The following is a 24,655-nucleotide window of genomic DNA, read 5'->3' on the forward strand; positions in this document are numbered from 1 at the left end:
TTGTCACGAAATTGGCCGATATTCGCACTCAATAAAAAAAGCACGCTCAGCACACCCTCGCACAATTATTCTGCTACGAAGGAAAAACTCAACGCAATTACCGTTTGATGATCTGCAGTTGAGGATGCGATAGTTGATTTATCGCGAGTAATACTGGCACGAAACACAGCATGAAACTGCGCAATGAGCTATTTGAAGAGCTAAATAAGATAAAAAAAAAACGGACGCAATTTCCTGTACTTGTCGCTATTGATAGATGAAACGAGAAGTTGCTTCGCGCTAAAATCATACATTAATTCTAATGATGTAGAGTAGTTCTATTCGGCTGTATAATTAATTCCGGTGAGAATATTATAATTTTTCCGCATGCCACTCAGTTTTTAAATTACACATATTCGATGATAAGTTTATTTCATAAATAAGATTCAATGCTGATGTAGGAAGTGAAAGTTGGAACGCAATTCGCACATTCGCTGTATCGTGATTCGGTTTCATGAACGATTCAGCGACCCGCTGAAATATCGATCGAAGACTATTTCGATGCATTTCCACGTCCGGTGCATCGATGGTGCGGCGGTCCATAAGTCATCGCGGAACTAAATCGCACCGGATGTCATCATTTATGTAAATAGGTTAGCCACGGGTTGTTAGATCCATAATACTCTTCGAGTGAAATCTCCATATGAATATTGCACATTAATGTGTACTATACCGGCCCGTTCATATGTTAATACCTTTATCGCGAGTAGGCGCGGGGCAGATGGCGGCGCGATTTACAAATTAGCGTTTCAAAACGCAAAAATCTTCAATTTATGCCCGAGACTGCCACGCGAGAGCGCCCACTGATATTTCCGCGTTCGGTCAGTTCGGGATAGCCGTTTGTAATTAGCATTTGCCCTCACGTTGCAGAAGACCTTTAACGCACTTTGGCATCCTGTGACGCCCGCCGGAATTGATTTATGATAATGCTCGCCGTGCATTCGCTCTGATAAGAATCCGTAATCGAACCTTCGCGATCGATATTTACTCCTTCTTGCCATGTCGTCCCATTATGCTGCACTTGATTTTCCGCTTCGCGAATTTGCTTCCATTAACAAATAATATCATTCGATGATAAATTTGATTTGATTTCATTGAATTAATTAAATAAAGAGTAAACGTATTAAAAGCTACAATATTTTTCAACGGCAAAAATTTTATTATTAATCTCGTTTGGCGGTCGGGAAGGCGATGAGTTAAAATCAACTGCAATGATATACAAATATGGAATGAATCAATTAAATGTGCCCATATATAGGGAAATGTGTTTCAGAAAGTAAATTACACCCGAAAAGCATTAATATACTCCGTAATTTAGTTTCATGTAACGAGTCGTTAATTAATCACAACTTCGGCGTGATCCATAATATTCTCATTATTCTACGACCGGAATTTCAAGTTGGGGATTTTAAATACTTTCCTCGCCATCGACTACATGAACGAACCGCATGTATACTCAGTCAAATTGAAACTCATTTCATTAAAGAGAAGAATGTGCGAAATCATTAGGAATTTCCTTGACAGAGTTTCATACCCCCGAGCTCGCTATCCTTAGAAAGAGGCCTAAAAAGAAGGGTTAATTAAAGCAGTGAAGTATAAAATGTGCTACGGAGGAATTCAATGCGTTCGACATTATCATTGATATACTTACAGAGATAATTCCAATGGCAATACAATACAATTAAAGTAAAACTCGCTCGAAATTGTAAAAAAATAATATTATAAGTTATCAATTTTATTTATTTATTTATTTATTTTTTTTTTTTTTTTAAAAGCCAATATTATTTTCAGCATCGCGGGACACAATACATTTCTTTACTGTGGAAATGCAATTTCAGTATATGACGGTCCGCGCGATCGAACGAGTTCTTCAAGTTTATAGAGCACGTTGCAGCAGCAAGCTTTTCCTTTCGATCGTTAAGATATTACGTGTTGAGGAATTGCGCACTTCTCGGCACTCGATAGACCAGTAAAAGCCAGTAAGTGTATTTGCAAAGCGGGCCACCGGAGGGTTACGGCTCGGCTCTCGCAATAAGGGGAAAGTTCGATCGGGGAAAAGAGAAAAGTGGTCTTTGTGCGGGCAATGTTCAGGCTACAATCGCAAAATGCACTTTTCGTTTCCTTATATACGTCATCAGTCGCTAACAAGTATACGCAAGACAAATAACGCGACGTGTCGACGGTGCTGGTCGGAACGAGTCGTAAAAATGTTGGATTCGATACAAGCGATAGTGCGTTAATAGAAACTAAAAAATTTATTTTATCATCAAATTAAACCTTTTCTATTATAATATTTTTAAATTATTTTTTAAAAAAGGTTTTAAGAATTGCTCGCCAAAAACAATGCGTAATGAAATTTTCATTGTGCAAAATAGTGTCATTATAATAAATGCTGATCTTTCAGCTTCTTTCATCGATTTCAACATAATTTTGTCTGACTTTACTTTCAAAGCTTTTTTCTGCCTTTCTTAATAGAAAATAACGTCACGTGTATCGATGTTATCGTACTTAGTATAGCTGTTATCATGAAATAATAAGAAATTGGCTTATTTCTCATCATCGCGGAAGCCTCTGACGATACGCCGCTATTGTCAATTGCGTCAGAGAGAATTTTTGATATTTTTATTACCCGCGCTAGTTTTATCTCTGCGATACAAGTCTCTTCCGTGTAATAACTACATGGCTTCTTAATCTGTCAAACTGTCGATAAAGAAGTGGGTCGCGATCAAAAGAAGGAACTCTCGCGCAACCTGCTTGTCAATTTACTGAAATTGCATTTTCTTTGGACGCCGATATAAAGGTCCAGCACGACAACTTGCGTATACACGGCAAAGAAGACATTTAATTGAAAAAAATCTTGATGACGGGCAAAATAAAGTTTAACCATTTACGGTATTATCAATCAAACTTACATGTGTAATAATAATTGAATTTCCCAAGCATTAATCGTGTGAACATTTCTCTTCTTCGTCATTAAGTTCGTCAATTACACGAGATTATTATCGATCGACGCCTCGACAAGCGGATAAGAATATTAAAATGCAGCGTCGCAAAACAAGCGTTTAATTAAATGTAACTGCAATTATTAAAGACACGAGCTCTATATTTAAACTAAATATTTACTTAATCCACCGCTCGCGCACAGTGCGGAACGTGTTTCGCTTCGCCGAACAACTTCTTGTCGGCCCGACTAACTTCGGCGTTACGTAGGCGCGCAAATAATAGCTGGAGGAGCATCCCGTGACGAGCATGCAATCCCTCTCCCTCTTTGTAATTGAGAAGCCGCCGCATAGGTGTCTTGCCCGAGGATTTAACGGCAGATCGGTGTTAATTATTCCAATGTGTACTAATTGCTGATTCGGTGGATTATCTGGTTATCTACTCTGGCTCGCCCGCTGCTGTCCCCGTCGCCTCGCCTTACACCCATGTGTCTCCTCTCCTTCCCTTAGGCATGCGGCTTGTAGTAATCAACCATCGTTATCGCCCACGTCTGAGTTACATGACATAAAGTCACACACATGACTCTCAGAGTACAATTCTTCTCGATACGAAAATCTGTCTTATCGCAGCTCGCACAAAAACGTGACGCTAATTCGATGTTACAATTTTTTAATTTCACAATTATAGCTGCGATTGAAAATTCAAATTCGAGATTCAATTTCACTATAAATTCTCCGGACAGCTATGGACAGAGTTTGAGAAAATATTACAGAATGTTGAAAAATACACGAATGAGTCTCGATCATCGCTAAGCAAACTACGATAATTCAGCAGTGCTCGATTAAAATACATTTGTTGAGTCAATATATGCGATATGCTTAAACAGGGAAGCGTCTAAAGCGATTACGCCGCGTGGAAAGTGGCGGGATAATAATAGCCAGGTATTAAAATCACCGCACCGACCGGCCTGCTGGCACGGTCAAAGGCGGTTAATGATAATTAATAAAAATGTGGCTAGATTAACTCCACGTAACGAGGATTACCCCGCTCGCAGCGCCGTGTTATCGCGTAGGACACGATTTAAAAAATTAACCCACTTTACTAACGAGGGGCCGAATGCGCTATTAGATACTCGCCAAATGAAGCCGGGCCGAGTATCTCGGTGACTCGAAAAATGTCCGCTGATAATAGCTTTGTAATTAATTAATGCGATGATTTGTGCCCCCTTTTGAATTAATTCAACAATGCATTTCTCTACAATCATTCTCAACATCCAAATTAAAGTTGACGTCTTCGGAGTTAGCTGCGCGCGCGATATAAAACGCTCAAGTATCCACAAGATTGCGCGATAGCAAGTACAGTTCGAGGGGACGCGCGACCGGTAAGATTCGCAGTGGACTAATCTTCTTAAATTTATGGACCAACCCGATAATGTCCCCGCTTTCCTTTCACCTTAATTCTAACCTCAGCCGCTCATTCCCGGGTCGGCCATGATATTCCACGAGCATTTTTCCATTTCCACGTTTTCCACCGTCTCCTCCCCGTTCGTCCCTTTCCATTTCCGGATCGCATTAAGCCACCAGTCTGGCGCACAATAGAATTTAACGTGACTATCGTTATCGATCTTGCGTAATAATGGCGGATACAGCTACCTATTCTTTTAGCGAAATTACTTATTTCGCATTCCTCCCTTCATTTACTCGCGGCTTATCCGCGCGTCTACGGCAGGAGGTACGCAATCTTTTCTATAGCCCGCTTCTATAACGGTAACGTTGCATTACGGTGGAAGCGTTTCCATCAAACTGAGAATTAGGTGAAATTACCGGTCGATGGAAGGATATAAGAAGCCGAACGACGGTTGCGCGATTTGCGCGTAATCACAAATCTAAAATCCTTTGTCTCCGGGATTAACCTCCGTTGTTTCTTTCCGCCGTGCCTGTCAAACAACGCGAATATCAACTGCCCCTCGACAATGGGATTTCATTTACATTTATGGACAAGGCGGGGCGCGCGAGCGAGCGCGTTGTTCGCAGTTGTAACGTTACTCGGTCCAACGCGGCGCCCGCAACCGACGGGGTCAAATGCGCGCGACGGACAACGGCGCTCGTTAAAAATTGAATCTATTTGCGCGTCGGGGCTTGAAATTCAAATTCGACGAGAAATAACCGTGGATGGCTGTGTGCCCTGACTCTCGAGTTATAATCGATATATCCATCGAATGTCGATCTCCGCGTCGCCGATGCGGCTCATCGCCGACGCCGCCTACACCCGCCATCGGTCGCGCGCGGTTCCATTTGACAGGGAGAAATGACGCCAGAGCAAAAATATTACATTACGCGGGATTTCGGGAGATTAAAAGTACCGCCGAAACGGCTCCCAGCGCACCACCACCTTCGATTTTCATCCAAAAAGTTCGGAGAGAGCGCGGGAGCACTGCGTGGCACCGTTAAATAAATTAATCGCGAGCGCGCGCGCGCGCGCGCGCGCACACCGTGCGCGAAATGTATATCGCGTTAAGCAAGCGGAATTTTTTAGAACGTCGCGGAATTTTTCATTTTGCGATAAAATGCCTTTGACTCGGTTATCTGCGGATTGTCACGCGTCACCACGTAGATAATTTTTTGTCGGAAAAGGCTGGAAAAGAATGACTTTTTATCTTTCGTCTATATAAATGGTAGTGTTACGAATCATTTCTGCATCTCGTTCCATTTTACCTGAATTTTGATTATATTTTTCGAGAAGTCGTATTTCGTTGGATTATTGCGACACCGTTTCATAAACCGTTTCGAAAGATAGATGCGGCTCGTTCTATATATTCGACGAACCGCAGCATCCTCCTTCTCGCGCTCGGTTCCATTTTCGTCAGTTTATCAGCGCAGAATATATGTGTCGGACGTTTGTGTTAAGTGCAGTATGCGCGGCAACGCCTCTGACACAACAACGGAGAATCTTAATTAAATTTTCCTTGTACACTCATAATTACGAAATATTTAATATCTAATGTTACGAGTAGAAACAAATTAATTTAGCCGCGGTAAAAGGGAGCTACTGCGTCCGCGCTTATCGCACGGAGAATTTCACTCCCTTGGGGAAGGGGGTGACTTTTTCCCCAAGCCGATCCGTGACTTTCCCCCCAACTTCCCTCGAATCGTCGTCTCCGTGATCCCCAACTTGGCGGAAGTTGCGAATATTGACGAGCGATCGTATACGCGCTCGCGCGCGGTTAGAAAGTAACGCGGCGGTTTAATCTGCACTTCGAATGGATTAATCGCGGAAGCCGTGCGACCGAAGAGACGGTTTCTGGTTGCTAGGCGACAGAGTATAGTAGTTAGGATGAGCGTGAAAGCCTCTGTGTCCGTAGTCTGCTAAAGTCTGGAGCCCCGTGTCCCTTAATTCTAAGCCACCTAATCTGAACGCTACGAGTCAGCCCAGGATAATTAAACGCTCGCTGTGTCCGCTCGCGTTTTTACTTTTACAAAATTCAAAACGAGCTGACGGCGAAAAGTAAAGTGAAGGCATTTTGAAAATGATATAAGCCGCAACCGACCTACAAACGCGCGAAGCAGACGTGTTCGCGTGTCAATTAATCAGGTATTCATCGTTAAATGTTCTTTTCTTGTCCAAATTGAAAAACACTGCAAAATATATATAATTTTGATATTAAAGCAACCCGAATTGGACTAAATCGTTTGCATCGCAAGCTCGATGCAGTCTTTAAATTACAATAATAGTAGTTTCTTCGTCAACGTCACATTAGTCTCATAACGCGATACATATTTCTTTTTACACGACAAGTTTCATGACACGCGTTCCGCGCAAATTTCGACTAGATTGTAATGAAAGATCTCGCGTTATCTTCGCGTGTCACGCGAAATAAGAAGATCCGCGCGACATCGTCGTATTGTTCTCCCGATTAGCGCCCGTGTCGGTTATTGCCGTTACACGGCGACATGTAAGACACGCGGAGGCGAAAATTAACTGACACGAGGGATCGCGGGAGCGCGGAACCCAGTCTCGTTAAAAACGCATAACTTTGGCGAGAAAGGGTGGCGGCCTTAAATTCCGCGAAGTACTGAGGAAAACGAGATAGCGAGCTTATGTCGGTGGGCTCTCGCGCCCGTGAAAGGAAGCGAGGGATCGAAAAAACGTAGCGGAAATTACGGAGGGTGGGAAAAGGCCGGGCGCAATCCTGCGGGTTACTTCCAGCACATATTTCCGTGTTAATGACAATTATTATCCGGGCGGTCACGCCAACCTAGCTGCGGCGCGATGGCATTGCGAGTTCCGTAGATAATTGTATTATTTCTACCGTTAGAGTCCGGTATTCTTTGGAAAATGTGCGGCACCGACTAACTCGGATCCGATCCGATATCAACGCCGAGTATGTATCACGTTGGTAAATAGGAGCGCGATATAATATATTGTTCTAATCGATATCTCAAAGTTAAGATGTGATTAGAGAAGAAATACGGGGACTGTTATATTTAATGAGAGAAATAAAACTAACAACGCCCATTGAAAAGAGAAACACCGTATCAATTGCCAGCCGTCCCGTCTCGCTAAGATCCTTCCTTCATTCGGAGCAGATATTGTTTACGCGAGGCATTATGGAGCATCCTCTTACGCCTCATTTCAGTGCAGCAATAGCAGAACTCCGGCGCGATCGGGCTGTTTGCCAGCTTTTCGTTATACAGCCGAAGAATTTTTTGAGGATTTCCCGCGCGCTTACTCGCAGCTGTGATCTAATTAACCGAACACAGTGTACAACTCTAACATGTATGAGAGCGGCCGAGGGCGATTCTGGCTGGTATCCCGAAGGAGCAGATAAGACCGTTGAAATATCGACAGCGGCTGAAGGGTGTATAGAGGTCGAGACAGAGAGATAATCCCCGGGAGAGCTTCCCGCCGCGGAAGCTTAACCAGTCAGAGATAATCACCGTAAGGCAGCGCTACGCCCGCGTAAAACGGTATCGACGTCGACGATCGTCTCGAATTTCAACGAGACCGCGATGAACATTCGTCGGCGAGCCCCTCGATCTCCCCCTCTCGTTCAACGCTGGGAAAAGGATACTCGATTCCCCGTGTCCTGCCAGCCATTCGCTAAACGCGATGTCCCGCCACGACGGCTCCGCGGAGCTCAGCTCTGGAACTTCGGAAAACGTCTAAGAATCCACGAAATTCGTTAAGTACCTTACAAGCGGATAATCCACGGAGATTAATGCAAGCCGTGTTTCGCGCGACGTTAGTTTAAAAATGCACGGGGAAAAGTAGTAAAATAGTAGCGCGAAAGATAACGATAGTCGAGATAATGCGTTTAAGGCTCGCTAAAGATAGATGGGACAATAGGAATTTCTCGTAATAAAAGTTACGATTCGAGGGAGCCTCGGGATTGTCGTCAGGGAGGGAAACGCGTATCCTACCTGCGCGAGGCCGATGTTTTAAAAAGGTTTTATTAATCGAGGAGGACAGATCTGTTGTACTCAAAATATGAAAGTGAGTTTTCTCAAGCGGAATAATAAGATCGACGATAATGGCGGAACTTTATTGCCTTATCCCGGCAAACGAGATTCGCCGGCGGAATGAAAATAAATCACATCGCATCGCGAAATGGTTTTGTAAGACATGATAAAAGTCCGCCGCAAAATTAATTTCGACAACTCCGTCGAATCGTCGGGATGCATTAAAGAACCGCGTTCCTTCGCCCGTGTCACGCGCGTATCACATGATGTATTTTCTAATATGCCAATCCAATAAATCACTCGTATCGGGGCCGCATCGGGACGCGTGCTATTTGGAATTTGTGCGGGCAAAACCAGCAGCGATGCATGTTCTAGCGTAATACAAGCCGCAAGGTGCATTAGATTAACGGCAGCGAGCTACAGCAAATCGAGGTTGCTTTAATAAGACGTATATTTTGCTTTCGAAAGTTTTCGTCAGAGAGACATCAGACGTACAGCTTCGAGTGTGTGTATTTTGAATTAAGACTGTGCCACATTTGGAATAAATGCACTTGTGTGTTACGTTCGAAATAACATGCGGTATATCGCCGGGATGGATTGAATACAGCACTTAGCAGTCAGCGTGAGCAATTTTAACAAAAATGTTCATATTATTTTATCATTCTTTCGCTCGTCTCTGCCTAAACGTGCGTTTAAGCGCGATATTCATGCGAATGTGAATGTATATATATTATAAAGGAGATTAAAATGGCGTCCGTGGCTGCGTTGCAATTCAGTGTCCCGCTGCATTTTTCAACGCGCGGCAATAACGAAGAGTTAATATGCGGATTAATACGTTCGCGCGCGACGGCTGAACTCGCGCCGCGCCACTCGGCCATTCCGTGCCGCAGATATGCAAACGAATCTGGTCAAGTTGGCTTATCGCATCATCGATTTTCGGCGCGTATTTAGTGCCGCGTGCTGATAATAAAGTTGGTGACTCGATGATCGGAAAAGTCACACCGGACACAAACCGGCAGTTAGATAAACGTGAAAATCGACCTCACGCGAACGTTTATCACATCTCTCTTAGCCTCTTAAATCGAGGGAATCACGCACGCTAAACCGGCTCGGAAAAATATACGAGAAAGCTTTAACATATCGAACTTCCGCTTTAACAAATCTTTTGAAGACTCTTCTAAATCGAGAGAACTTACACCTCTTAGAAGCTTTTAATTCTTTTTATCCACAATAAAAAATTATACAAAATAAAACAAGATATATATGATTTTAAATGATTCAAACGCACAGGTAAAAACATAAAAGTAACTTAAATAATGCATTCGACGCTCGATATTATTTACAATGCAGCAAAGCAAAATACTAAAATTCTTTTTAAACGTAATATCAGGGATATGTTAAGTGATTAAAGCAATTATCCGAATTAGCGGATTTCACCCAGAAGCATTATTAAGGAAATTATCCGTAGAGAATACGAAAAATACCGAAAATCGTTGGGAAAGTTTCCAGGGTGGAGCGCTGTTACGCCCCGATGAATTCTGCACGGTTACCACCACACACACACACACACACACACACACACACGCGCGCGCGCGCGCGTGTGGTCGGCCTGTCGCAGCGTCGCTCGTGCGAAAACACCTTAAAAAAATCTCGGCCGATGGACGGCGTGCAAAACCGTCGAGGGAGATGGAAGGATCGAAAGAGCTGAGGATGGGACTGGTCGAGGTTGAAACACTGTGTGCGCGCCCGGTACCGTCGACCAGCGCGATAAAGTAGGCATTTAAACGCGTCAAATAAATCGTGCCGTGGCCAATAAATCTCGGAGCCCGTTCTCGGCCCGGCCGATCGCCCCGCGTTTCGGTACGAGCCCCACTCGCATCCCTTTATGGCTGTTCGTTACGACGTTAAGAGCCGCCGTTAGCTTCTGCCACACGGAATCTCCCTCGCCATTTTCCGCGCGCAATTTTTGATTTCGTCTTTTTGGCAACCGTGAAATTGGCCAGCGCCGCGCGTCCTCGTTCCCGGCGCGCGCTTTCCGTATTTTCTCTCGTACTTGAGTTTTAAATCATTCTGGAAGATAGCAGCGCGCGCGAGTCGCGTCTCGGTAGCGTCTTTGAAGACCGTCTACAACGTGGGGCGCGGCCCCAGACGAAGTGCGCTTAATTAAAAGGTCTTGTTTATTCAAAAGGTTGACACTGCATGTACAAATAGAGAAAGCGACCTGGCCTGTCGTATAATTCGCGTATATCTCTATACCGCGATGAGGCAGCGTTGGAGAAAAATTCGGCTGCAATTTTATATCCTTCTATGTTTGAACATTCACCGGTTGTTCCAGCACAGCTAGCCAGTTATGATAAATATTTGAGCAAGTTGTCAATTATTTAAAACGCAAAAATGACATATGTGTATTTCAGTTTCAGAAACAAGAATTAGGTCGAATATTTATGCTGTTTCGCTTTATAAATGATAAAAACATTAATTTACAATAATTGAACGTTTCAGAGATGCTGCGTTATATCCGGAGCGAAAAAAGCGCGATATACGCGCTATATGCAATTCCAAAAGTTGTTATCGCGCGGAGAATCACGACGAAATGGTCTCGTCTTTTCCACGGAGCGAGCCTCCGGAGAATCCAACCAATCAGGATCCTTATAATTAAGTTTTCTGTCTAATCTTAGCAATGGCCGATTAACCCGCGCCGTTGGAATGCGCAAACATAAACATAGCAATAGCACACAATTCCTGAAATTACATCTCGACCGGCGGACGAAATGCCTCGTGGAAGATAAAAGATTCGCGATGGAAGCGGAAACATCCCCGTGAGATTTTCGACAAGCATCAGAACGCTGCCCTCTTAATCTCGTTTCGCTCCCCCGCATCAATCTTACTCGCCAAAGTGCGGTGCATTCATGGACTTTAATAATAAGACGACTTCTAACGAAAACTAATGATTTTTCAACGATGACGCGATCGATGCGCACGCCGGAAAGAAACCGCGTAACAATTCTCGCGCGGTATCGAGAATAATTTCCGCTTTGTTCACTTTTGTCGACGTTGCGGCATTTCGCACGATTCTTGATTGCTGCGAAAAAGTGAATCAAAATATTTTTGGCAAACTGAGTTACGTTACAAAAAGCATCGCCGTCAAAATGCGTGACGTACGACTCGTGAAATATTTAAATTATATTGCACTTTAACATTTTATATTTCAGCTTGTTCATTACATTAAAATGTAACATAATTTTAAAGTTTTACATTCTGCATTTATGCATATTTTCAATTTTACACAACGTTGCGTGTCTCCATTTTTTGAAACGGGTATCGATTATTTCCAGTCGACTCTCTTGAAATATCAGCAATTTTTCCCAAGAATAACATTTCCTGTACAGACGGGGTCATTAATACCTTCCTATTTTTATATAGTATACGTAAATATACTATATAAAAATGGGAATTTTTACGTATACTATATACAGTATACTATAAAAATAGGAAGACATCAATGACTCCGTCTGTACACTTTTTTTATTCATCAAAATGTCCCGCTCAACGCTCTGATGTCGAATTTAAATCTAAAGTAGACAAGCTATATCAATTTTACGCGGAAGCGACTATTGTATAAGTCGAAATGGAAATAATCGGTATTGGCGCGATTATTATTTTTGAAAAAGTATTTAATACAAATGAGAGGATCGATTATTGAACGACTATTCTTACGAAAAGAGATTTTATTAGAAGTAAGGTCTCAGACATTGATAATCGCGGTACATATATCACTCGCGACGGGATTAATCGCTTTATCGGAAAACTAATCGAGTAGCAGTGTGGGTTATGAATTAATCCGTTATCCAAACATATATATATACGCGGACCCGTAAGCGTGCCGAGGTCAACGTCGAAATTACACTCGTTAAGTGCAAGGAGTTTTTCATACGTTCGGGTCCTTAATCCAGGCGTCAGCTGCAAAATTCGTTTCTGGATGGTCGAAGAGGGCGCGGAATTGGGGAGAACCGAGACGAAATCTACGAAGCGGCGTGATCAACGACGTCACGTATTTCGCATTACCCTCACGACGCTGAAGAACAGTTTACGGCCCCCGGAATTAAGGCACAGAGTTAACGTCGGCCGATTATGTTGGGTCGCGTTTGCGCCAGTCTTAATTAATCCGGGCCACTTATTGCGGACTTTCACGACCGACTAGTGCTGATAGTGCGCTTTTAAACCGCGATCTCTCGCAAAAGAGATGACGTTACGTCAACCTCTCTCCGAGACCGAGAAAGAAAGAGAGAGAGAGAGAGAGAGAGAGAGAAAGAGAAGAACGCATAATTTTGTCACAATAAACGTCGAAGATATTTCATGCGCATTTATTCAAGAATTTAGAATTTTAGTTACGTATAAATTAAACAAAAAAAAGAGCAAAATGTTTCTCGACGTATAAAGTCTATCTGGCGTTCTATCTCTGAAAAATTCCTTATAAGACAGTTGCCGCTCATGAAATTGGAAATTAGCCCGACAAAGGTCTTTGAACGTCCGCGGCACGTAAACGACGTTTCCTCTTGAAAATTAGCCTTCTGCCTTTTCCTATTGGGAAATCTGGACTTTTATGCGCGAAATATAACATTCATGATATAGTGACGTGGTTGCGAAATGGTGCCCTTTGTACTACCTCGAATTTAATCGTCGAATTTAATGAAAGTGTCCGGCGAAAAGTAAAGCGTTTTCCGGGCTATTATTCGCGCGACGTGCAATGGAATACTCATTTAACGCTCGTTAAATGCATGTTGGGCGCTCGCGGGGCCTCGAAAAAGCCTCTTCGATTTATCCTGTCGCGAGACAAGACGGAAAGTCGATTCCGGCCAAAAAACCGAGTCTCGAAACGCGAGTCCCAAATGCAACTGTAAGCGCGAGACAAAAGTAATTAAAACTCACGGGGCCGTGTATGCCCGCCGACCATAACCAACCTGTGTGACCTGCGCCGAGCTTGCGCGAAATTGAAATTCCATTTTAATACGTTTAACAAAACGCGAGAAGATTAAGCGGAAGAATCCCGGAAAATTGATCGGCCGCCCACGGGGACACGCTAAGATCGATAGTCCGTCCCGTCTAATAAACGCGGCCGCGGCATTTATTCCAGCCACTTTTCTGATATTACGGAGATAAATGATCGGTGACGTGGGCGCGGAGGAAGAGGCACCGAGGTGCCCGGATGTTGTCCGAATACGCCGTTGTTTGCACGGGATGCACGCTACACCAGCAAATTGAAAATCTGTTTGGCCGTATACGTTTAACGTACATATATATATATATATATATATATATATACATATATATATACATATATATATATATATTTAAGCTTCGCAAATGTTTTCTAATCCGCGCACACGTGGCGAATAATTAGACACGAAATTGCGAGATCCACTCGGTGTCAAAACAATTGGCCGATTATGGATTTTTACAAGTTGCGATTGAGAGAATTTCACAAAATAATTCTAATTATTCTTGTATGTCGTGCGAATGAACGTGACAAACATTAAGATACATTACTGCATTGTTCCATTTATATGTAATAATTCACATTTCCCGACGCGCGTTACATTGCTCGTGCTGGAAACTCGTGATGCCGACGTGATTACGACGGTCGGAAGGCGTGGGCCGCGTGTCGACGTCATTTCCAGCCGGAAGATCGGCGAGATGCCATTGTAAGGGGAACCTCGTCAAAACGGCGGTTGATTTCCGGGAAGATTAATAATCTTCGAATCGAACGACTGCGCAGCCTGTCCGCGAAAATTCTCTCTCTTCTCCTCTCTTTCGCGGCTGAACGAAGTTCAACCGAACTTTATTATAAAACTAATATTTTCCAAGTTCTATGAGGTATTACGATAGTTTTCTGAAAGAGCCTGCCAGGCGAAATGGTTCGCGGAGCGAAACTTCAATATTCGGCGACCATAACGACACCGACTGATATATTATTTCCTACAACTTCTACTCTCGGGGTTTTGTCTGCTCCACGGCCGGAAGAAAGGGAAGAAAGCGCGGGGGGGCGGCAGTCAGGCGGCCGAGACGTAAGAGGGAAAAAAAGAAGAAAATGGAAACTTGATTAAGAATTCCATCCGCTCGTAGTCTCGCGCGAGTATTCTCCTTCCAGAGAACGAGAGAGAACCGCGATGCTCTGCGTTGCGTAGCGAAATAAACGACTGGCGATATGAAGATTTAATCATAAAATTGTGCACCAACCGACGCATTTTTTTCCTCTCCAAAGATTATCTAGTAGAGAGAGCCCAGTAACGACTACGGTTCCATCGATCAAATTGACTCTGCGCTATTCGTGAAATCGAAACACGATCATGACTACACGATGCATCGCGCAAATTAACCTTTTCAATACGACCGGATCAAAATGCGAAGTGCTCGCAGTTGGCCGAGATATTGGCTCGCGAATGTGTCGATAACGATCGATAAAAAGTACTTTTATCGAGTTACAGGATCCTATTATACAACAGGCTATTATTGACTAAATACTGTAAATATCTGATATCTAAAAAAAACAATAGATAGATTTTTATATACAAAAATAATATTTTAAGTTAAGAATCTCAAACTCGTGCCTGCAAACATACACGAAAATTTAATTATAATAAGCAGGTCGTCTAAAAATGATCCAACTAAGAAAACATAAAAGATTTAAGAGACCATCGATATTTTCAAAATATATAAAAATTAAAATACACTACACTTGATATTCACACATTCTTTATTCACGTATTCCGCGCATTTTTGCGGCTCGATATTTTCTACTATTTTTATATTAGAGAATTTATAAAATTCCCTTATTCGTCGAGAAAATTAATGAAAATAATAAAAAAATGAATAAAAAGATTTTAAATGCTTCCAGCAATTTCGAGCAAAAAATAGCCCTCAAAAATTAGTTGTAATTTTCATTTTAATAAATAACATAAAAAATAGATAAAAAAACCGCATCTTTTTTATTTCCTAGTTTTAAATTCTTCCATATATTTTATCTAACCTTAATCTTTCTATATATATTTCTCTTTCCCGTATTCGCAATTTCCATATTCGCAACAGTTTTGCAGAACGTAACCCCCGCGAATATACATATATGTGGTTGAAGGTTTTACGGTATATTATATTGTTTATATTCTACACAAAATAGCACGCGGGTGAATATATTTTTCCACTTTTATACATTTTCTCCCGTATATATATTTTCATTTTTTTCTTTTCTATTACAACAAATATCGCGACTGGTCATTTGGTTTCATGGGTGGGATCGAAGCGTCGTTCGAAAAATTCGTGGAAAAGGGAATGTAGCAGCGGTGGCAAAGTAGGAGTCGGTCGCGAGGTCAAGGGACCGAGCGGAAGAAGGGACAGAAGAGAGAAGATAAGGGAACGGAGAGACGTTGCAGAGAACAAAGGGTGCTTATCGACACCGCGGTTCTTATCCACGGTAATTCCTTTTATTTTATCCGTTTCTTCTTCTCTGCCTCCTCCTGCGAGAGGACCGGCGGAAACCGGCGCCGCCACCGTACCGGTAAGATAATCAGACCGAGATCTATTCGAGCGTAGACCAAGCTATTTCCGGGCGTATCCCGAAGGCGCACCGATTTTTTCCCCATTAGAAATGTTTTTCCCCGGGAAAAAGCGACATTAATTCACTTCGGCGTGAGCAATTTGCTCAACTTCTGCGAGAAAGCGGCAGTAGCATGTCGCGGAAATCAACAGTAAAGTTTAGTGACTGACGTCACGGCGTAACTTCTAAATGACATTACGAAAAGAGAAGTCCCCGGTTGTTAAATCGATTGAGTTAATTTTTCACTTTTAATCTTTGCGTCTTCGTGTATAAGCTCGCGACGGCGACAATAAAGCCAGAGAGGCGTCAATTTAGTGTGTCGATTTTTTTCGGGGGGGGGGGGGGGGGGGTTTCTTTTCCCCCCTCAAAGAAATCACTTTGTAATACAGATTTCGAAATTATCGGAGCAAAATTCAAAGCACATCGAAGTTAGTTTGTGCAAGAGAGTGCTTTTTTTCCGAGTTTATATTTAATGGACTTACCGGGTGTAGATGACGTACTGCGTAATTGGAGTATTGTGGGAATTAACACCAGGTGCCCACGATATATTCACAGCCTTGGACGTGTAATTTATGACGAGTGGTCGTTCCGGTGGATCGGGCACATCTGAAAACAAGTTTTATCATTTGTATTAAAGGTCTGGCAATTTGTAATTATAAAAATTTGTCGCGCATTCAATAATTTCATCGCAAAACTAGGTAAATTTTCATGAATTCTGACTAAACAAGTATGTTGTACATAGTGTGCTGCAAGTACTTAGGGAAGATATTATTTTCAAGTAGTTACAGCAGCTGTATGTACAGGCGCGACGCGTCTGCAGTACAACGCTAACTCGTTTTAGTTCCTTAAGCTGAAATTTATTTTGTCCAAAGTTGGAGTCACGTAGTTGATATTTCTTACGGGAATTTGCATCGATATTGACGCGAAACGCAAACACGTAACAGCCCTTACACAGATTCTTATGATATCTATATTTTCGAAGCAATCTTCTTGTCACGGAATAGAAACGGAATAGAAACGCTTGAAATGTTTCGTTGATCGTGTCGACAGCTCTCTGGTCGTGTTACACTTTTAGCGTGCCGTTTAAATATTAAATCGTTGTGTGTATTGTTTGCATTACATAATCAGATTAAGCGCAGTAAAATTTGTTATTAAGTATTATTATCGAATCAATTCAATGTAGAAAATAAATTACGATCAATTATACATTATGCGCATAACTTACATTTAAATAACTTAATAAATAAATGTTAATTTATATTTAAATTGAGATTTGAATAAATATGAAATGAAGACTTAGATGGAACTAAATTATTGAAATATTCAACTGGATCGCCATGTTCAATTCAGATATAAAGGGAGTCTGAGGCAATAATTTCATAAACCGACTCAACGTATAACAAACAAGCCTCTTTTAAACGATGCACGAGATGCTATGTAATCACGAAAGTGTGTTCCATTTGATCAGCTTTCGTCCGTTTTGACGATTCGATAATTAAGCTCCGGATTCAACTTTTCTTTTCAAAAAAAAGTCGACTGTGAAATAGTTTTGTACTTTCATATTTTCATTAGGAATAAAGTTAGTCGCGGAATTATTGTAAATGCGAAAGAAACTTTTTCAAACGATTGAGTTATTATTTAAGCCTTTTTTATTTTTTAACGAGTAACGTTATGCTGATTAAGTATCACAGATGTCGCAGAAATGAATCCAAATAAATTAAATTTCAGCTAATTAAAAATAAAAAATTAAATGCAGAATTTAACTTGTAGATTCCATGAGAGATTTACAGTTCTCTTTCTCTCTCTCTCTCTTTCTCCCCCCCCCTCCCCCCTCTCTCTTTTATTTTAACGCGTACGTAACGTTTCTGCATTTGCGTTGTAAACATGACACGATCTACAGCGCGGAGAGATACAACTGGCTAGTATTTTCGCGAAACTCTTCTCGCCGAAGTGACTCGCGGGACAGGAACACCGATCACGCTCTCTGCGGCCGCCGCATCGGATAAGGCTAGAGCGTTTAATATGCACTGGCGTGCGGCGCTGCGAGATATAACATTGCGCGCACGTTGCATAAGATCATAAATGAGAGCAGGGACCTCTAACCTCTCAGAGGATGGAGTCGTCATCCTTTTCTGACCTCTTTCTCTCTCTCTCTCTCTCTCTCTCTCTCTCTCTCTCTCTCGTGCCGCGCGCTTCACCGTCGCTGCGTGCGGCTGCGCTGTTTATGTCGGCTGTTACCGCGCGCCGTGACACCCGCGCGAGAAAAATTTCGAACACAGAAACACATCTTCTCGTGATCCTCGATTTATATGAATACCGCATAGAAACCGCGTCCGACGCGGTATTAAGTATTTAATACAGCGACTGGAAAAGTTACGAAATGTTTGCGCGACGTCTATATCCGCCGCTGAATTTATGTGATTAAACGTAATTAAATGCGCACTTGTCTGTGCGATTAATATTTGCTTTGTATAGTTCAATACGGCGCGTGATGTAACAGAAAAGTCACAGCGGGGGATATTTTAATTCGCCGTTCATTTCGTTGCATTACCTTACGTGATTTTTATGTGATTAAATGTATGCACTTATCTGTGCAATTAATATTCGCCAAATTTATTCGCACTGTGCCAGTTGATACGATTTTTACGTGATTAAATGTGCATTTGTCTACACAATTTATGCCTGTACCGCGTCGTTCGGTGATAATCTCGGTAATATTAAATTAATTAATTCTGTCCATCACACAGGAGTCCATTATCGTATTTTCTTTACCGTAATGAAATACTGGCAACGTTATATCTCGCAAGTCGCGTAAATACATAAGAACCGTAATAAACATCAACGGACTGTAAGAGCCTCGACGAACACGGGCGCGCATTACTTACGCTTATTGTTTTTCTTCATGAAAAGCTACGCGCAGGCGTCTTACAATTAATAAAGGCTCGTTATATTAGACTCTTGAATAAACCGTACTTTTTATAATGTTACCTCGTTTGCAATCCGCGTACTGGCGCGTATTTACTTGTATTCCGCGCGCAGAGATACACTGGAAGAAAATTCAAAGGCGTGGAAGTGGAATAAATGAAATTTTCCCGGAACGCACAGAGGGAGAGAGAGAGAAAGAGAGAGCGCGCGCGAGCCGCCGTTCGCGTACCTTTATTAATTTCACATAACGTTTTCGATCGGTAAACGAGAAAAAGAATGCCGGAGCATTACGCGCGTCTTGAGTGGATAGCGAGTTTTTCTTTGCTCAACTGAAGCAGTACGTGAAACAAACCAGGTCTTCATCGTGCCAAGAGAAAATATTTCTCTTCGCAGTTATTTGTCTTTTTTTTCACATAATTGACCGACACATCCACGTTACACTTGTATTTTAAGTATTTCTTTTAACTTAGAAACGTTAACTTTCTCTCTACAATTGTTCATAACGATTCTAAAATATATATCTTATAAAAATGGCTCAAATAGATTTATTTATAATCTAAATATTATTATATATTTGAAACGGAAATTACAAATTGTGAAAAAGTGTTTCTTAAAAAACAAAATTATTATGACAAATTTGAAATCTATACGTCGCGAGACGTACTAATATTCAGATGATCGATTGAAATTCACAGGTTACCGTAGCAATTCCGCCTTTCACTTCATCTCAAAACTGACTAGTGGAAAATGTCAGAGAGGGAAGAATGTCTATATTCCTACATATATCACAAGAAGGAAATCCAATAGAAGCATATACGTCTTAGCAACGTATAAGTAGCATTCCAAGATTTTAATATAATAGCATCTATTTATGCAAAATTTTTACGTTTTCCTCAAGCTTCGCATTGCGTAAATACAAGTGAATATAAATGGCTCAATTTACCCTTGATAATTCAGTTCATAAACTTTATGAGTATGGACGAGAAATTATTTATATCACGAAAGTTTTATTCCTGTTTCTTCTTATTAGATTTTTAAATAATCGCCGAAAATAAACATTTCATCTTTTCAGCACGCAGGATATATACGCACGCGGTAATTGCGGTAAAGAATTATTAAATTATTCGTATAATTAACCGATGACAATTTTGCAGAATACGTAATTTTCTGAGAGAGTGATTGTAGCTTTATCAGAAGCTAAATTCTCGAACAGCTGAAATATTAAATTGTGCGAAGATACTGAACTGCGTGGCGATTACCTTCGATCATTTTCCATTTTAACGAACAAGCATGCGCGATATTCAATAAAGAAAAATTAAAATCAATGGCGAGTCTTTGCGCTGCCTTTCGCCAAGAAGTGGAGGTTACGGGAACTTTACCTTCGATCGCCAATTAATTCTATACCATTTAAACAGGGTACGCCGCTGCATCGCACCAGCTTCCACCCCCGTTCTCTCTACCGCGTGTTGTGGCCTTTCATTAATAATTCATGCGTTTCGCTTTACGGGGTCAACAGTAGACGTTTCTTTATTCGTGCTGCAAGTTAAGCGCGTTGCGTCGCGGCACAAAGCCACCGACAGACGTGAGGCAAAATCGGGCTGGCCGTGCGAACGTTACGAGCCTCGTTATACAGATTCCTACAATTTAGCTTTTTGCAATATTCAAGCGACTCCGCGGAGAGTAAAGCGTTTATAAATACTGTAGAATGTTTAAATAGGCTTTTGGTTATTATTTCGTGCAAGAACCACACCCTGTGCGAAGCAACAAATTGGCCGTCGCCTTTTAACCGATTACGAGTAATTAACCGATAAAACAACAATATCGAACCTGACGAAACATCTCTTGCTAGCTTACGTCGGACGGATGAAACTCGACTAAAATTATTTGGACGGGCTATATCTCGGTGAAAATATACGATATATATTTTTTTACATTAAATCTGTATCTAACAAGTGTAAACCGAAATATGCAAAACAGGTACGCGAGCTGACTAATTAAATTTTAACGTAACGAGTTAAAACTCCCGTGAATTTACGGGGCAGTTTTTCTAAGTTAGAAACTAGGCGGGCCCCGCAATAAAATTAATTGTTCAAACTATTTCCGTTACGGAGGCGAAGTGACCGATACGGCAGGTCCGGTGTATGCATGTGTATTAGTAAGCGCATACCGGGATAACCGCGCGTATGCGCCGAAGGATGCTGCGTCGTCCCTTACGGTAGGTGGAATATAAATTCCTACGAGCGCGTTTACCGGAATTTACGAGCGTCATTTTAAGAACTGTTTTGCCTTGCTCAACCATATGGCTCTCACGTAAATATCTCACACCCCGTTTCTCGGTTAAAACTCAGTACTCAAGCATTAACCGTACTGTCCTTTTCTTTCTTTCTCTCCCCCTCCTGCCCCTCTCTGTCCATCCGTGACGCGTAAGTTTCCCTTTCGCCGACGTCATCAGCATAATTAGTACTCTAGTTAATTGCAATAAGATTGACGTGACTCGGCCTAATTAGATTTATCTTCTTCTTTTTTTTCTTAAAAGGCGTGTCACGGCGACGCGCGAATTTGCGCGTGCAACTGATAAATGATAGCTCTATTAGCAACTCTAATGGCATTAGAATTGATGAAAACTTAAAAAATTACTGCGGTTCTCGGATATTGCTTTAAATTTACACGGACGTTTTGCCGTATATTTCGTAGAAAGAGAAAAAAGTTTCTGCTAAATAAAACAATACTTTGGACAATAAACAGTAGAAAACTCGTTTTATACTATGAGAAAGATGTGTTACACACTGCGTGTATAAAGTATATATGCTTTTCCAAAAATATTTGCAAAACAGTTTGATTAACATAGAAAATTCCATTTTATTTAGCTCCGGAATATCAATTTTTTCATAACTAGACACACACAAGCGCTACACGCGAGAATTGAATATTTTCTATAAAACACAAAAATAATAAAAAAATACCTGCACTAATCTTCCCAAAATATGACCTATCAAAGTATATAACTTTCGCAATGATAGCCGCTCGATAGCACAAAGTAACGCACAACGAGATAATCAATCGGCGTCGCGGAAAAGCGACAACAATTAATGCGAGTATCGATTTTACACGCCTTTTTAAAGATAGAATTATTTATAGTATAAATAAATATGAGAGAAAAATTAAAAAACGCATCGAGGTAATTTATTATCTGATTTCAGATGATCAATTGAAATATGTTAAATTATCACATCCACTCCATTTCGGGATCAACTAAATAATAGAAGTTGTCATAAATGGAAAATTACTTCCACTAGATGTAGAAGGAATGGACACACATATATATTTTAGAATAGATTTAAAACTTCGTTTCGAAATTAGAAACCCATTAATTTATCCGTAAAGGACGACAGAACAGATCCACTCATAATATTCAAATGAAATGTGGAAATTAGAATTGGCTACTGCCCGCTAAAAACAGAACGCTTGTTTACACACGCGCCATATTTATGCATGGATAGTTGCACACGCAGAAAAGTCAGCGCAATCGATTGCAAATAGACGATGCTATTCCCGAGATTCGACATCATTCGCCGTGGAATATGCATGCGCGATCCCCGTCTCGTCCCGTCCCGTCCCGTCCCGTCCCATCCCGTCCCGGCGCGTCGCGTCGCGACAATCGTCGATATTTTCCCTGCGCGGCCGACACGTCTCCGTCGTTAGTCGAAGAATGGGATTACGGGGCTTGCGCGAAGGCGCGGGCAAAGTGAAAAATCGCAAAGTGTCCCGGCGAAATTGGCTCATAGTCCATTCCTAGACTTAGGTGTTGCCGTCGTCGTCGAGATATCGATTCGATCCAGGGTGGATTTGCGTGGTCCTTTGTGTGAAAAGGGCGGACCCAGGTGCCCGGGCCGACGAGCCGTAATAGGCAGTTTCCACGGAGTGCGTTTGGAAACACTGAACACCCCCCCGCCCCTCCCGAAGGTAAAAGGGTTTCCCTTCGTCTTCCTTCGTTTTTATCCATTTTTACCTCTCCGCTTCCGGCCGTCAGCTTTTCTTTACATACGTACATGTGTATATATATATATATATGTATGTATACATACAAGAGTCTGTATGCGAAAGAGGACATTCGCGTTTTAGGTACATACCTGTCGTAGATATGTACGGCCGTCGGGCCTTCTGTACATTTAGTGCATTTATATATGTATACACGTATATGTATGTACCGTCAGTATGTACATCTCCTCCGTGCTATATCCAGCGAAATAATTCGTAATGCAATGGCAGAAATAAAAAAAAAAAAGTATTTCGTATAAAAGTTGCACGGTTTAAAGGGTCGTACGACACAGAGTGTGCTGCGAGTCCTTGTCGCGTGAATTTGCCTTCCGCGAAAAATTTCCATACGCGCGGCTACATTACGGCTTTTTAAGTGAAACGTCCAATTCCCGCTTCCGCTTATTTTCCGCCCTTCCAGGACACTGTAATTCTTCCCATTTTGCCGATCGTAAGTATCGCGTGAAACGCGCGAGTTTCTTCGCGCGGGACGGCCGCGCCATTGTCGCTCTTTATTCGGAATTTTCTCGGAATTAGACGCGCGAAAGTGAGAATCGTATAACATCTCGCCGCGCGTGAGCGCGTATTCGAGTGCAAGACACCCCCACTTCGCGCCGAAAATTGCCTGAATAACTTCATCATGATCGCACTGTTGAAATTGCATATAATCGCGCTCACGCAGCAGCGGCGGCGGCGGCGGCGGCGGCGATCGCGCTCAAAATGCAAAAGCAATGTCCATAGGTTGTTATGATGTTTACCTATAAATGCGCCATAGTACATTGGCAACTTGATATTTCCCATGGGCGAACGGGTTTACATGCCGCGTTTGCGTTAATCACGCCTCGTGTTACTCGCAACGAATAACGTAATATAACCTGATGTAACAAATAACGCGATGTAACGTTTTAATCAAATCAAACGATATTGAACTCGCCATTAATACGCTGAAAACTTCGAAAGCCCGGGCCGGATAAACATCTATTTCTAAATCCACTCAGATTACATACCTATCGTACCTGCCATTCATTTTATATCTGTTACAATTCAACTGAACCCAATCTTGCAATCCTTGATATCGTTCCCCTTTTTAATTTCCATTATTGACTATCACAATTGACTATCTGTCACCGATCCGTATATAGATCAACCCAGGTTTATCACCGTTTGCCCGAGCGAGCTCTCTTGTCATGTATAACGCAACGCGGTATTCGATTCGGGCGCGTTATTTATTTCGAATTTTCGCTGCGGTTTCTGGCGCGGAAACAGTCGCCGCTTTTGCTAACTGGCCGGGCTAAAATGCGGCTTCGTCACGAAGAGAGAGAGAGGGAATAAAGTGTATAAAAATTGAAAAGGGCAGTGCTCTTTGCGAACCGTCGGCGCGACACGCCGACTGTATATTTCCCATCAAAAACAGTGTTGGCGAATTAGTGCGTGTACGCTGTCTACTTGGGCAACCAATGCGAGCGGTATAACTGCACATGTCGAAAATGTGCAAGTTGCGTCGTCGCGAAAAAACTTTTGCTCTCGTCTCCCTCTCGCAACACACACACACACAGACACTCAAAAAAATGATCTTGCAATAATAGCTAAAATTTTCTAGGTGTAAAAAATTAACTAAAACAGATAAATGATTAGCAACTGTTGTGATATTGCATATGTAATTACT

The 24,655-nt window shown here is 41.9% G+C and overlaps 1 protein-coding gene across 5 annotated transcripts in view; it reads right to left on the minus strand.

Moving 5' to 3' along the window:
• The window catches only part of Ptp99A (Protein tyrosine phosphatase 99A), a 243,869-nt gene that overhangs the window by 44,906 nt on the left and 174,308 nt on the right, over positions 1-24,655 (minus strand). For all 5 annotated transcript variants that reach the window (XR_001100291.2, XM_012362619.2, XM_012362618.2 and 2 more), the window contains one exon: positions 16,512-16,635. Coding sequence is in view for 4 of the 5 variants with exons in the window: in XM_012362619.2 (XP_012218042.1) it covers positions 16,512-16,635 (124 nt within the window). In the remaining variant the exon portion in view is untranslated. The remainder of the gene's footprint in view (positions 1-16,511; positions 16,636-24,655) is intronic.

Source organism: Linepithema humile, chromosome 1 (assembly GCF_040581485.1).
Source record: "Linepithema humile isolate Giens D197 chromosome 1, Lhum_UNIL_v1.0, whole genome shotgun sequence".
NCBI lineage: Eukaryota > Metazoa > Arthropoda > Insecta > Hymenoptera > Formicidae > Linepithema > Linepithema humile.